General features: G+C 50.1%; 1 protein-coding gene across 1 annotated transcript in view; it reads left to right on the top strand.

Annotated features, from left to right (window-relative positions):
* The first annotated feature begins 1025 nt into the window (after nucleotides 1–1025).
* Nucleotides 1026–14902, top strand: part of NTSR1 (neurotensin receptor 1) — a 54699-nt gene continuing 40822 nt past the window's right edge. The window contains exon 1 of the mRNA XM_064391147.1: nucleotides 1026–1837. Coding sequence (XP_064247217.1) covers nucleotides 1169–1837 — 669 coding nt within the window. The 5' untranslated portion in view covers nucleotides 1026–1168. The remainder of the gene's footprint in view (nucleotides 1838–14902) is intronic.

Here is a 14902-nt window from a genome sequence, read left to right as displayed (position 1 = left end):
CAGACCCAGCTTCCAGCCGTGCCTCTGTGCCTGACTTAGAGAGGGATGTGGGGTCTCCCCGGGGAGTGGCACCGCAGCCCAGCCCGGGACCTTCCCCTCCCTGCACGGGCCGGGCCTTGGGGACCGAGCGGGGGCTGCAAAACCGGGGGGCTCTGCGTGACCGGCGGGGAGGGGCGGGCGGGTGTTTACCGGTGTGTAGCGGTGTGTGTGCCGGTGTGTGTGTGCGGGTGTGTGTGCCTGTCCCGGTGTGTGTACCGGTGTGTGTGCCGGTGTGTGTCCGTGTCCCGGTGTGTGTCGGTGTCGCGGTGTGTGTGTGTCGGTATCCCGGTGTGTGTGTCCGTGTCCCGGTGTGTGTCGGTGTCGCGGTGTGTGTGTGTCGGTATCCCGGTGTGTCCCGGTGTCCCGGTGTGTGTCTGTCCCGGTGTGTGTGTCGGTATCCCGGTGTGTGTGTCCGTGTCCCGGTGTGTGTGTCCGTGTCCCGGGGTATTTCAGTGTCCCGGTGTGTGTGTCGGTGTCCCGGTGTCTCCCGGTGTCCCGGTGTGTGTGTCCGTGTCCCGGTGTGCCTGTCCCGGTGTGTGTCTGTCCCTGTGTGCCTGTCCCGGTGTGTGTGCCTGTGTGTCCCGGTGTGTCCCGGTGTCCCAGTGTGTGTGTCGGTGTCCCGGTGTGTGTGTGTCTGTCCCGGTGTGTGTGTCTGTGTGTCCCGGTGTCCCGGTGTGTCCCGGTGTCCCAGTGTGTGTGTCGGTGTCCCGGTGTGTGTCTGTCCCGGTGTGTGTCCGCGTCCCGGTATCCCGGTGTGTGTCTGTCCCGGTGTGTGTCTGTCCCGGTGTGCCTGTCTCGGTGTCCCGGTGTATTTCAGTGTCCCGGTGTGCGTGTCCCGGTGTGTGTGCCTGTGTGTCCCGGTATCCCGGTGTGTCCCGGTGTCTCGGTGTGTCCCGGTGTGTGCCTGTCCCGGTGTCCCGGTGTATTTCAGTGTCCCGGTGCGTGTCCAGCCCCCCGCAGCACAGCGATCAGCGGGGGAGCGGCGGGAGGAGGGCTCGGGGGCCGCTGGCTCGGAGCGGGGGGCGCGTCTCGCACTCGCACACGCGCGGCAGCCCCGGGACCGCGGGCTCCTCCCGCCGCCTTAAAGCCGGCCGAGTCCCGCTCCGGGCGGCGCTGCCCGGCGCCGGGGATGCACCCGAACGCCACGGCCCCGGCCGTGCCCGCCGGGCCGCTGCAGCCGCAGCCCAGCGGCTTCGCCAACGCCACCAACCGCTCCGACCTGCTCCCCAAAGTGCCCGACGAGGAGGACCTGGACGTGAACACCGACATCTACTCCAAAGTGATGGTGACCGTCATCTACTCGGCTCTGTTCTTGGTGGGCACCGTGGGCAACTCCATCACGGCGTACACGCTGGTGAGGAAGAAGTCGCTGCAGAACCTGCAGAGCACCGTGCACTACCACCTGGCCAGCCTCGCCTTCTCCGACCTCCTCATCTTCCTGCTCTGCATGCCCATCGAGCTCTACAACTTCATCTGGGTCCACCACCCCTGGGCTTTCGGCGGGGCCGTTTGCAAGGGCTACTACTTCCTCCGGGACGCCTGCACCTATGCCACGGCACTGAACATCGCCAGCCTCAGCGTGGAGCGCTACATGGCCATCTGCCACCCCTTCAAAGCCAAGAGCATCATGTCCCGCAGCCGCACCAAGAAGTTCATCAGCTGCATCTGGATCGCCTCCTTCCTGCTCGCCATCCCCATGATCTTCACCATGGGGCAGATCTACGGCAAGGACCGGGACCCCGACTCGCTCATCTGCACCGCCATCGTGGACACCTCCACGCTCAAGACGGTCATCCAGGTGAGGGCCGGGGGGCCGCCTCCTCCCCCGGCTGGCCAAACTTTGCGGGGCAGGAGGGGAGGCTGGAGCGGGGTCCCGGGCAGCCCTAAGGGGACGCCCCTGCCCGGGGTGCTCTCGGGAGGGGTTTGGGGGGGTCTCGGCTCCCCCTGCTGCGCCCCTCCCCGCACCCGCTCCTGCCCCGCCGCGCTGAGCAGAGAGCTTGCACCGGGGAAAATCCTGCTCCGTGCTCAGTCCGGCCCCTTCCCGTGCCCGGAGCTTCCCCTTGTCCCGGTCCGGAGCTCCCGGTGGCCGGTCGTGGCCAGAAACCCCCAAATCTCCACCCTTCCTCTGCATTTTCTGCATCTCCCCCTCTTCTGCTGGAAAGCGGCCAGCAAGTTCAGGGCGAATAAAACCATCTCCCCCCTCTCCCCGTTCTTTGTGTCGATCCAGAGCCCTTTTCTTCAGTGTAGTGACAGCTCCTAATTTCAGAAAGTTTTGGACGCAGGGTGTAGCATTGGCTTCTGAAAAGGAGCTGCATCGTGGAAGCCAAAGGCTGCTATTTTTGCTGTTTTGGGGAAATCCGTAGCTGGTTTTAGCAGCCCCTCCTGACTTCAGCACGGCTTTGCTGCTCTCCACACAGTGCTAAATCCAACACGCCCATGCGTGGAACGGATTTCAGCATCAACACTTGCCGTGCTCCAGTGCTCTGGCGGGTTGAGGGATTTGTTTACTGGAGCATTGAGCTTGAAAAATGTAAGAGACACGGAAGGAGGGACAGAAGAGAGCAAGACACCAATCTCCATAGCCCCTTGGCTGCCAGGCTTGCATGTGATAGCTGCTCAATTTTTTATCTGGAACATGAATTTCAGGTGGGGTTAATCAGCGGGCAGTTGGAATTTAAAGCTGCATGTGTACTGAAGTCGCTGGGATGTTCCCACTCTTGAAGGGAGGGAACCTAAATGGAAATGAATCAGAACCATTCCTTCCCACTAAAAGCAGGTGAGGGTATGTGCATTTAGATTTAAGACCAGAGTCAGTAAATGTTTAGACATAACTCTCCCAGTTTCCCCTCTGTACTGTTGAAGTAAACGAAAATCAAGCCCTGATAGAAGCCCCGGATTTCCTCTGCATTTTATCATGATCCCTAACTTTCATCTGAGGTGGTGAGGGCTGCATTTCTCCTGTAGATGCCTGGAAGGTTTTGTCAGCGGCAGCCCAGTGTACTTAACCCAAATTCTCTGTTCTCTGAGGAGACTGAGCCATCTGATTTGAGAACAATGGGACTGAAATGCATTATTTCCACTCATCTTCCTTCTAGGATTAAACTGATGCTCGTTGTTACCATGGTAGGGCTAAAACCAGAGGATTATTTCCTAGCCATATCTTTGGAGATTACACTTTAAACAATTCTCAGTATACCTTACAGCCTTGCAATGATTCAATTCCATTAGCCAAGTCAGGAGTAGGAAACATGAATATATTATGTGTATGTGAAGTTCACCTATGGGCTTTCCTCATATATATATATTTAATTAACTAGTGGATTAATTTAAAAGTTAAAAGAAAGAGGCAGCTGTTGGGGGAGAAGGAAGAACCAAATCCCAAACTGTGCCAATCTGTTCCTTCTCAGGGGATCTGGCTGCAGAAGTGGCTTTGCCAAGCCAGGAAGGTTGTTTCATGGTTTCACTCCATTTCTCTGAGCACAGGGAAGCATCACACAACGTGAGGCAGGGCCCTGGGCCGGGAGGGCTCTGGAGTGAATAAGCAAAGCAGCTGCAAGGCAGGTTTGAAGTGCGTTAGTGGAAACCATGGCACAGCGTGTGAGCCGGCCTGGGCTGTGCAGAGGTTTAAAAAAAGACAAATGATGGAAGATCCGGGAGAGAAAGGGCAGTGCTGATGTGGAGTGTGACGTGCAGAGGTCTTGCTGGGTGGCAATCTGGAGCCCTGGTCTTTCATAGTGGGTTCAAGCTGCTTTAGAGCATCTCTGCATCTCTTTGCATTCATTTTCTGTCTTTAAATTAAGGAGAGCAGTGATGCACTTGCTCGAGCTGGCAAATCACTTGTAATAAATCACTCAACATCTTTCACTCCTATTCCTGTTTGGCAAACTGTCTAAAGCAAACTGGCATTTTCTTTTTTGGAAGCCATTAGCTCTCCAAGTGGTTTTATTTGTTGGCTGATTGAAAGAAGTTCAAGTTCTGTCCCAGAACAGGGCATTGTAACCATTTATATCCTCGGAGACCAGTGTGAGCTATGGTTTTGCTGGGATCATTACAGGAGAATGATCCTCTCTGAACTGGAACAAGCTTCCTGGAAAAAGTATTTCACAGAATCACAGAATATTCTGAGTTGTAAGGGCCTATTTGATTGTAGTAATTTAACATCTCTGATTTTGAAAAAGTTCCTCTGCATTTGCTTTGAGTATTCAAATTTTAATGGACATTCCTGAGTGGAATTAGACTGAATGTGAACAATCAGGATTCCTAGTAAGGATAATAATAAAAAAAGTAATTATTCAAACAACACTCAGAAAATTTGGTTCTTGCACGTATTAACTTGCACCACTTAAGCTCCACAACAACTGTAAGACGCAATGACTGATATTCTTCTAGCAATTACTAATTGCTCAGGGCAGCACATAATCAGGAGGAGCAGCAGGTGAGACATTCTGCAGGGTGACACTGTGTGTCCCCACGATCCCTACCCCAGGCACATCTCACCTCTTGCCATCGAGGCATTAGCCCTGTGTGGCCTCTAATATAGAATTCTTAGAACTATTTCCCAGCTTTGCTCATCACTGTCCTTTCAGCTGCTTTAATCAGCCTGTGGATCTGGTTTATTTTACATTTTCCATTGCCGAGTTTTCATGCTGCTAGTCAGGGATGTCTGCTTTGGATTTTGGCACCCACGTGGGATCTGGTACCAGGAGTAAGTCCATTATAGCCACATTATTTAGGTCTGGTAAACTCTTTAGCTGGCAGACATCCCCTGAAAAGCACTGTTGCTTTAGGTTCTTTTTCCACACAGATTAAACACCTCTTAAAGCCATACAAGTAAATTAATATTTTCATGGCGCTTCAGCTGGAGGAGGTTTTAAAGCTCCCCGTTGTGGCAGCAGTAGATAGAGAGTTCTGGGGCAGGATGAGAGGTTTTCCCTGTTCACTGATGAGGCTGTGCCTGTAGGGCTGGCTCTGGAATCAGCTTCCTCAAAACAGGATCCCACTGAGGTTCCTGATCTACCATGTGCAGCCCTGTGTGCCGTTAACATTGCACAGTCTGAGCCCTGATTTTCAAAAAGCTCTGAATTTTACTGGCCAGATGCAGTGCAAATTGATTTTCCTGCTTATTGCTTTCTTACCTTCATACCTGTTTTCTGGAGAGGTTCACAGCAGAACCTGAAGGAAGCACCTCCAATCCTGGTGCACTGCCAGTCCCCACACACAGAGCTCCTCAAACTAAAATCCCAGGACTCCATCTGAGGCTGGGCTGGGCACACGTGCAAGGGGAGCTGGGTGTGGGCAGCTCCTGGCCCCCCAAAATTCACAGGGGAAGATGTTTTCCCACTGGTGTGGCACAGCCTGTGCTCGGATGGCTCTGCTGCAAAATGTCCCCCAAGCCACAGCAAGTGCCTGGAGAGTGTCTGACACATGCTAATGTTTGATTTGCACAGACAGCTGGTGTGATCCCATTTATTAAAACACATGGCAGCAGGCCCTGCTCCTGCAGAAACTGCCACAGCTCCAGCAGCTCCAAGTTGCTCATTTGTTGGGGCAGCACTTGGGGAACTCCTCTGGACATCCTCACCCTTTTGGAGGATCTCTGTTCTGCTGTGGATCTGCTCTGCTCAGCCCAACCTGCGTGGCTGCAGCTCACCCATCCCTCCAGAGCCCTCGTTTATCATGTTTTATGAAGCCTGCTCACAGTTTGGATGATTTGTAGAATAAATAACTCTGCACACTAAACACCTGTTTGCCCAAGTGGCTCCTCAGCTTTATTTCTGCCTGCATTTCTTCATGCAATGCCTTTGAAGGGACCTGCCAAAGAGCCTCAGGTGTGAAGGGGATGGAAAGAAAGTTCCCGGAGTCTTGACATCCATTGCCAGGCTCTCTGCACACTCTTCCAAGGTCATCTATTTGATTTCCATTTGTCTGAGAGGCTCACAGAGTTATTAACTCCGTGTATGGTGCTGCAAACACTCCCTTACACCTTCCCCTGGAGAGGAGCACCTTGGCAGGGTGGTGGGTTGTGCTCACTGCTCTGGGGCTGTGGGAGGCAGGGCTCTGCCCACCATCAGATCTGTGATGCCAAGTGAATAAACATGACAAGCATTTCTCCATATTACATGAAAATAACAAGCCATAAAACCAAGTGGCTGAATTCTCTCCAGGTTTGCTGGCAGATCCTATCCAGGATTAGTCAATAGTCCAGGAATCCTGTGTTTATACTGGTATTGAATAGAGGAATTGAAGTTGACTTCTCTTCCTTAAGTCACAGCCAAACTCCTACTGTGGCTTTTAATAACAGAGCTGTTCTAAATCACTCACTACACCAGAGAAGTCCTGGGTGCTACTCACCCCTCACAAATGGCACCTTTGTGGCAGGACTGTGTCCCATCAGGTCATGGGAAGATTTTGGTGTGTAAATGTGCCTGGATCCATCCCCACAGTGGTGGAGAGGGACCCCCACCCCAGCAGCAATCCCATCTGTTGTGGTGGGAGCATCCCTAAAAAGCTGCCTTTTTATCATGGGCTATTCAGGGAACCCAGGGCTTTAACTCAGCATATGCACGACAGCCCAGCCTTCCTAATCCCAGCCCGTTTACACTCTGCTCTGTCTCGCAGCTAGATCTAATTTAAATAAGCTCTTGTGTTCATTGCTTTACATAACCACTTTGCCTGCTGTGTTTTGCCAGTTCTTACATAATTTCTTCTCTTTTTCCCCCCCAATTGATTTTAATTCACTTGATTTCTTTTTCCCTCCCCCTTCCCAAGATGTCAGCTGGAGAGATAATAAAAAAATGAGGAAATGTGGCCGATCGATTTAGCTCTTAGGTTTTCCTCTTACCAGCAGCTTGTGAAGGCAGAAGACATGAAGGCAATCTCGTACTTGCTTGTCCCAGGGAAAAAAAAAATCCAAAAACCTTCATCTGCCTTTAATCTTTCAGATAATTTAAAACAGCTATTTAATTGTCATCTCCCTGCTTCCCCCCTCCTTTCCCTTAAAGACTTTCACTCTCGTCTCTGTGCAGCATCTGCTCAACACTCACAGATGGCTTTTTTTGCTTCCTGACGTTCAGAAACGCTTCTGTGTCCTGCCCGAGGCAGGCAGGATGTGCAGCATCCCCCTGTGGGACACAGGGGTGCCTGGGTGGGGAATTTGGGCTTCCATGGTGTCCCCATGGCTTTTTCCCTGCTGTGAAATTGCCCCTTGCTGAGGGCCAGGGGACAGAGAGTGAGCAAAGGTGACTGGAGGGGCTGGGGGACGTGGTGGGGTCCTGGGCTGACGAGGTGGGAAGGCTGAGCCTTAAAGCAGAGAGCATTAAATGCCAAACCCATCATCCCAGTGCTGACACCCCTCCTTTCCCCCACATTAAGCAGATGAATCTGGGTTTTTACATGCCCAGTCTGTGTGGTTGCCCTCCAGGACAGGCCACTGTCACCGTGTGGAGCTGGAGGTGCCTGCAATGCCCAGCTCACTCCTCGTGCTCCAGGGACATCTCCCCCATGGATACCATTTCTTCTATCCAATTGCAAAGTCTCTTAGGTGTGGGATTCAAAAAACCCCAAACATATAATGATGATGATGATAAATCAGTTGAGCTAATGATTTATTCGGAAAAAAAGTGCTTGGATTTAGAAAAGGTGGTGATGGTGGAGTACTAACCCTGACTGGGGAGCACATTTCTGAGCTGACAGTTCATTCCCAGTATTTTTCTGCATTCACTTGTTTTCTGTGTATGGCAGGAAAATATTAGTGAGACAAGTTTGTGTCCCATTATTCCAGTGCCTTGCCTGTGGAGGTCCATCCTCCTCCTCCCTGCTTGGGGTACCAGAAACTCATCCCCACCCCTGCTCCTGCCAGGACAGGGATGCTGTGGCACAGGGCTGGGCTGTGTGACTCTCACCCTCAGCCTTTGGAGAGGATGCATCTGCTGGGCTGGAGGAGCTGCTCACCTGCAGGTGGTTTCAGCATGTGAGACTTGCTCCTCATCTCCTGTGGCTTTTCCACTTCAGTAATTCTCAGTGCAGGGTGCCCTGCTGGGCACGGCTCCGTGGGGGCTCTTCCTCTCCCAGGGAGAGGAGGATACAATGGACAAGGTCTTTGTAGCTGAACCTTTTCCTTTGAGGAAAAGTTCAGTGAGGTTTCTCTGAAGCTTTTGTGCTCTCATGGGCTGGGGGCAACTGTCAGCTGAAGACAGGAATCAAAGAGAGGAGACTTTCCTTGTAGAAATGGGAAAAAAAAATCCCAAGGAAAAAAAATGTAAACTTTCATAAAGCCTAATATTTGAAAGGAAAGAAAAAGCACCTATTTTATGCAAAATGCTAATGAAAAAGCTGGGAGTAGCTCTGAAGTGAAGAGTCCTGGACAGAGCAGGAAGCACTTTCAGAATCACTAAATCAGGGAGGGGCAGCAGTGCCAGGGCTGTGCCCTGGGCTGGGTGCCACTGCCCATGGCTGTGTTGTCACCTGCAGGGGAGCAGCCCTTGCTGCCAAGGCTCATCCATGGATGTCCCTGCTGCCTTCTCCTCCTGGGCAGGTCCCTGCTGCTGGTCCCCTCCTGCCAGGCTCAGCCTGAGGTGCTCCCTGCTGCCCTGGTCTGCTCTCAGGGCTTTGGGAGGTGCCAGGCAGGCAGGAGAGGAGCAGTCTCAGCCCTCAACCATCCCATTTTCTTCCTCCTTTAACCTTGAAAAAAGGGGTTTATCACCTTACCAGCTTCACCCAGACCTGGGAGCAGGGACTTGCTGCAGATCTGCCACATGCAGGATAACATCTGGCTCAGCAGACCCCTACTTTTGATCAGGACTCCAAGGAGCTAATTAATATAGTCATTGCAATGCCACATCCTATTAATTTTAACTTAATCAAGAACAAAGGATGTCTGCACTGCTGAACTGAGCAAATGTGCTCTTAATACATGGCAGGACTTTCGTACCACCTTGTTCCCTTGGAGAATTTGTTTAATAAGTCCATAACTATTTGAGTATGTTCAATAAGAAATTAACCCACTTTCCTCTCCTATTCAATGATTTTTTCAAAACCGTCTTATAAAAATGCAGCTCACACAGCTGCTGGGAAAGTTTAACTCATTACTGGCATCACTATTGATTCCTCCTGCAAAGACCTTACATTTAATCCCCACGGGGGTAATTTATACAGTTTAATATACTCATTTAATTCAAAAAAAGAAACTCAGTCCTTTGAGTTTCCCATGTTTCATTTTTTATTGCTGTCACTCATAGGCTTGTGACACTGTCATACTTGTTCCTTAAATCCAAGTGTGTCAAGTTTGATAAAGCACTGCAGGCAGAAGAAGGATAGGTTTAGACTAATAAAGAGATTATTTGACCTCAAGGTACAGTGATGGGGAGCTGTGTATGCCCCAAACACTTAATAGACTGCACTTACTAAGCCAAGGAGCAAACTCTGCCTCAGGCTTGTCTCCCTGACAGCTTGCAGGTGTTTCCTGGCTAATGCAGGATAGAAAATCCCTTGAAAGGGAAACAAGAAAGGGCAGGAATTTGATCAGTAAGTGTCTCAGAGTGCAGCAGTCCAGAGGAGCTGGGCACATGGCCAGCCTGGCACTCTGAACACAGCCTGGAGATCAATCCATGCCAGGAAAAAAAAAAACCCTGTAATACCTGAGGCTCCACGAGGCTGAGAGGAGCTGCAGCAGAGAAAACCACTGAGGAAAAGCAGTAATAAAGTAACCAAGAAGTTCACTTCTCCTTTGGGATAAGTCCTTTTTTCCTCCCTTGAAAGTCTAATTGAATATTCTTTGCTCCCATCCCCAGCAGCCCAAGGGGAGGCTCCAGCACAGCCTCCTGCCTGCTCAGCCTTTATGGAGAAAATCCAGAGTTGGGGATGGGAGAGGGAAGCAAAACTGTCCACAATACTTCCAGCACTCAGAGAGCTTGGGTTGCCACCCTTAACCTCACAAAACAGGTTAATTTTCCCCCAATAAAGAGTTTTTCAGGGCATCAGTGATGGAAGTTGCCATCACTTTTCCCTTCAGCAGGTCGTGCAGAAGAACAGAGCTGCACTGCCCACTGCTAGCAGCTCTCACACTTGGGGCTGCAGTCAACAGGAGCACAGGGTTTGACTTAAATATGGCCTTTAATTTATTTATACTGCATATCCACCACTCAGTATCATATTTAATGCAAATAGCATTCAAGTGAAATCCCCACTGAGAGGCACATTATGAAGATTAACAGCCTGGCTTTTCCATTACTCTGGTTTATACACTGTGGATTTGTGCCCTGTGCTTTGTAGGCAAGTGCTGGCAATATTTGATTCCAGAAATCTATATCTAAGCCTGCTGTTTTGCAAAAATCACTGCCCAAGAGCCTGCTTGTGATTCTACAGCCAAAGAAAAGGGCTGGAGGCACGAAAACCTCTGGGAAATGCTGACATCCAGGTAGATGAGTACCTAGAAAGGCAGTTTTTGCTGGTCACACAATAGGGCGTTGGAGAGGGGTTTATTTCTTTTAATCACATAACCCACTTTTTTTTTTTTTAAACAAGCTGTTAGGAAAATTAATCTCATCAAGTTTAGGGTGATACTGAACATATTCTAATGCCCTGGAGTTGGTTTGTTCCTTTGGATCTTTTCTGGTGAATTTGTCAGGTGTAATGCCATGGGCCCAGCACCTCATTATGGAATTTTCTAGTAGGGTTTGTGTCTTGGGTCTGTAGAGTTTGTGTTTTGGGTCTGTTCCTCCCTTCATTCACCTTTTATAGAGGAGAAATGTGACCAAAGCTGTTTGCTGCCCCTCCAGAGTGGTGCCACTTGTTCCCTGTGCCACCACACAGACACTGGCTCTGTCACTGCTGCACTTGTGGCTTGCTCAGAGCTTGTCTCTTGGGGCAGAGGGGAAGGGAAACCTCTCCCCTCCTTTCCCCAAGGGGGAGTCAAGCAGTGAGGACACTCCCAAGGGCGGCTGCTGCTCGAGGGCAGGGCTGGAGGATCAGGAGGGAAGAACCAGCCCAGCTTTAACTGGACAGAGGTCAGTGCAATGGCAGCATGGCCAGAAACACTGCCTGAGCTGACAGTTGTTTTCTAAGAGCATCCCGGAGCCAAGCAAATACCATTTATTCTTTAGTATCTAGCAAGAAAGGGAGTTTGTTTGAAGACAGAGCACTAGCAGCTGCAATAGCCATTTTCTGAGTCAAAGGAAACAGCAGAAGCCTATTAGACCTTGTGTCACTGCTGAACACTCTGCTTGGGAGCAGCAGAAAGCTCAGGGACTTTCCAGATGAGCTCCATTAGGGGTGCATTTTCCTCAGCTCATCACAAGCCAAAGTATGGGGGTGTCACCAACAGTGGGTGCCAGGGCAGAGCTTCCAGGGAGAACAAAACCAATTACCCAAAGAAAAGGGCTTTTCCAAGGGGCCAGGGCAGAGAGGGGATAATAACAGCAAAACAGAGGGGCTGTGGCTCCCAGCACTGACTGCCACAAACCCTCCCTGCTCCTCCCAGGTCCCACTGGTGCCACTGGTGCTTCCCACTGGTCCTGTCTCAACAAGGTTTCAGCTTGGTGCAATCCCTGCTCTCCCAGTTCCCCCTCTGCAGGGTGATTGCCACTGCATGAGAGGCAGGCTGGCAGCTCAAGGAGGTGCTTGGAAGGAAGAGAAATGTTTGAGGTTAAAAACAGGGATGGGGCTTTAGGATGGAGCTGTGCCTGGGGGAGCTGCTCTGCTGTTTTATAAGGAAGAACAGGCTCAGTGATATTAATGTTAGGGGTCCTGCAGGAAAAGAGAAGGAAGATGAAGCATGGAAGGAGCCATTTATTTTTGAGAATGAGATGCCAGCTGCTTTACTGCTTTGCAATTCTGTCTCTTCCCAGCAAATGAGTCTCCCACCCCTGTCCCTGCCTAGCCTGATCTCCTCTAAAAGGGACTGGAGATGTGATCTGCAGGGAATGGCTTTATCAGAGGGACATGAGGCAGGTCTTTCCCTTTCATGATTGCTGCTATCTTCCCTCTTGCCCCTGTTATCAATGGAGCTCCTGCAAGAAAGACTGTTACAAATATAGTGAACACCAGAAATAAAGCTTACTTTAAAAAGTGTGTTTGGGAAAGGGAAAATCGCTGGTCATACCCAAGAGGTTTTCTCCTATAATGTAGTGCTCTGCTAAACTTCATCCCTTAAATATTTTGCCCAGGCAAAAGTTGCTCTTAAGGGCCCTGAGGAGCTGCCTCCTCATTGTGAGGTTATATCTCTGTGCTCTTGCATAAACCATGTTCAAATAATGTTTCTGTTTTCTGCTCCAAAGGTTGCTGGTTTTCCCCCCCACCATGAAATAATGGAAAAATTTGTTAAACTCATCAACTATTTAGGGGGGAAATGCAATTTACTCAGTTTCAATTAAAAGAAAACACCCAAAGCAATAAAAAACCCATTGGCAGCCTGTAAGAAGTAGAAGCAAGGAGGCAAGGGCAGAAACAGGGCAAGAAATGACAGTTTTATAAACCTCCTGCTGGGTAGGGATAGAAGAGGTCTTTGTGCCTGCAAAACAAAACTGTTTTTTCTGTAAAGCAGCTATTGACTGGGGCTCTATGACTGCAGCTGGAGCTGCACACAGCAGCCACACGCCTGCAAACACACTGACTTCCTCCCCACTGAATTCAGGAGAGACAGCCAGTGCTTTCCCTTGGGGCTCCAAAGCAGAGCCGTGCTCTCAAATTCAATAAAAAACCCCAAAACATTCCAGGTGATTTTTGAGGAGAAGGGATTAGTTCAGGTGATTTTCAAGCTTTCTTCTCCCCTGCCAGTTTCACGGGGTGGCTGTGCCAGGTGCCCTTTGCTGGGGCTGTGTCTGTCAGGGTGTAATGCCTGATTTTCCATGTGGATTTGCACTAACACCTTTCCTGAGCCTCATGGCAGCAGAGAGGAGTTTGCTTAAAAGGCCACGTGCATCGATATGTGGAGATGATCTTGACTTGTGACCTCTGTTGAGACAAGACTGAAGCACAGCTGAAAATCTTCTGGGCATTAATTCCATCCCAGCATTGGGCTTCTTTCCTCTTTGGGAGGCTGGTCCACACCTCAGTTCCTTACACTTTGGGGGGTCAGCCTCTTCTCCCAGGCAGTGAGTGACAGGATGAGGTGAAACAGCCTCAGATTGCACCAGGGGAGGGTCAGCTTGGATGTCAGGAAAAATTCCCATACTGAGTGGATAAACAACAATGATTCTATGAAAACCTTAATAGTTAGCAGATTTCCCTCTACTTCTGTCCTACAAATTTCACAAATTTCCAAGCTCGCTTGGATAACCTGTTTGTGCTCCATGGAGCCATCCCATGGACCCACCCCATCCTCCTCCCAGTTCCAGCACCCCCAGGAGCAGGGCTGCTCTCCTGCCCACACCCAGCCTGTGGTGGGGCCTCTCAGGTCAGCATCATCAGCAGGAAAACCCTCAGGTGGAGAAAGAGTCCTTCTGCCTGGCTGCCTTCACTTACAAACAGACAGCAGTCCCAAACAGGGGGCTGGAGCTGGGGTGGGGTGAAGCTGCTTTCCTTCCTCAGAGCTGGGTGATCCCAGCGCTTGGGAATCGCCCAGGAATGGGTTTGGCAATCAAAGACCCCTTCCCCAGTGGTGAATCACAGAATCATAGCATGGTTTCAGTTGGAAGGGACCTAAAGGACTTCTCATTCCAGCCCCGTGCTGTGGACAACTTCCACCTGACCAGGTTGTCCCAAACCCTCTCCAACCTGGCCTTGGGCACTGCTGTGCCCAGCATCCCAAGAGATTGATAGGGAGAAAATCCCCCCAACCCTTTCTGGGAATGAACTTGATGAAAATTATTACCAGCAAACATCAAGAAAGAAGCCTTGAAAAATTACTTTCCATGCTGTGGCAGTGGTTGTTTTGACAGAGTTTTGATGCCTTCATTCAATATTCCATTGAAGCTTTGCTGGAGATAAGTGATCTCATAGAAAACAGGGCTTTTGTGTCTGGTCACAAAGAATGATTTGCAAAGACTGCTGAGGGAAGTAGAGTACTTATCCAGGGAGACAAGAATTTCAGCTGAAAATAATCATGGCTTTTTCATTTATAATTCTAGCTGCGACTTGTCAGAAATCTGCCTCCATCCAAGCTGATTGGGCTGGAAATGGAGCAAACCAGTGAAAAAATATGGACTGGTCGCCCCTAAGAAAACAGCTGGTTCCAAGACTTACTCACAAAATGCTTCCAGCTTCTCTTTCTGCTCACAACGTGGTGTGCAACAAAATCTGGGATGTTTTTAGGAGCACATGGTTAAGGCAGCAATGTAGATGTGAAGTGGAGCTGCTGCCCTGCCAGCCTCTCACAGCTGTTTAAGTTGTGAGAGTGAAGTTTTGTGTTTGAGTTGTTTTAAGATGAACGAGACAAACTTGCCTGGAGCACCAACACCAAGCCCAGCAAAAAGTGGACTGATTAAATAAACAGATCTCCCTGTTATTAGTGCTGTTTAGATAACTTTGAAATGCTTATTTTTCAAAGTAAATGAATTACATAACTCTTTTCCCTATTTTTGGCTCCAGAAGGAGTCAGTGAATTTTCTGTTTCAGAGCAGAACATTTGTGCTTTTCCCCATGATTCAGGGAACAGTTTTTAGTCTGAAACTGGTGTGTGGATGATTCACAGTGACACATTTTGTGTTGGCAGCAGGCCCCGCCTCAAGAGCCCTGATGCACCGGGTGCTCTGGGCTGTGCCTCTCCAAAATTTGGGCTTGAAGCTGCACTGAAACTGAGTCTGGGGGAACCAGGCTGAACCCTGGAGCACACCAGAGTGCAAGCTGGCATCAGGGCTGGTCTGTGACAGCCCTTCTTGTCAGAGCACATCCTTATACTTGTGAAAAGTTTCATGAGTTATTTTCCTTC

This window comes from Passer domesticus, chromosome 16 (assembly GCF_036417665.1).
Source record: "Passer domesticus isolate bPasDom1 chromosome 16, bPasDom1.hap1, whole genome shotgun sequence".
Classification (NCBI taxonomy): domain Eukaryota; kingdom Metazoa; phylum Chordata; class Aves; order Passeriformes; family Passeridae; genus Passer; species Passer domesticus.
Note: the sequence above shows the minus strand (reverse complement) of the source record. Positions and strands in the feature narration are given on the sequence as shown.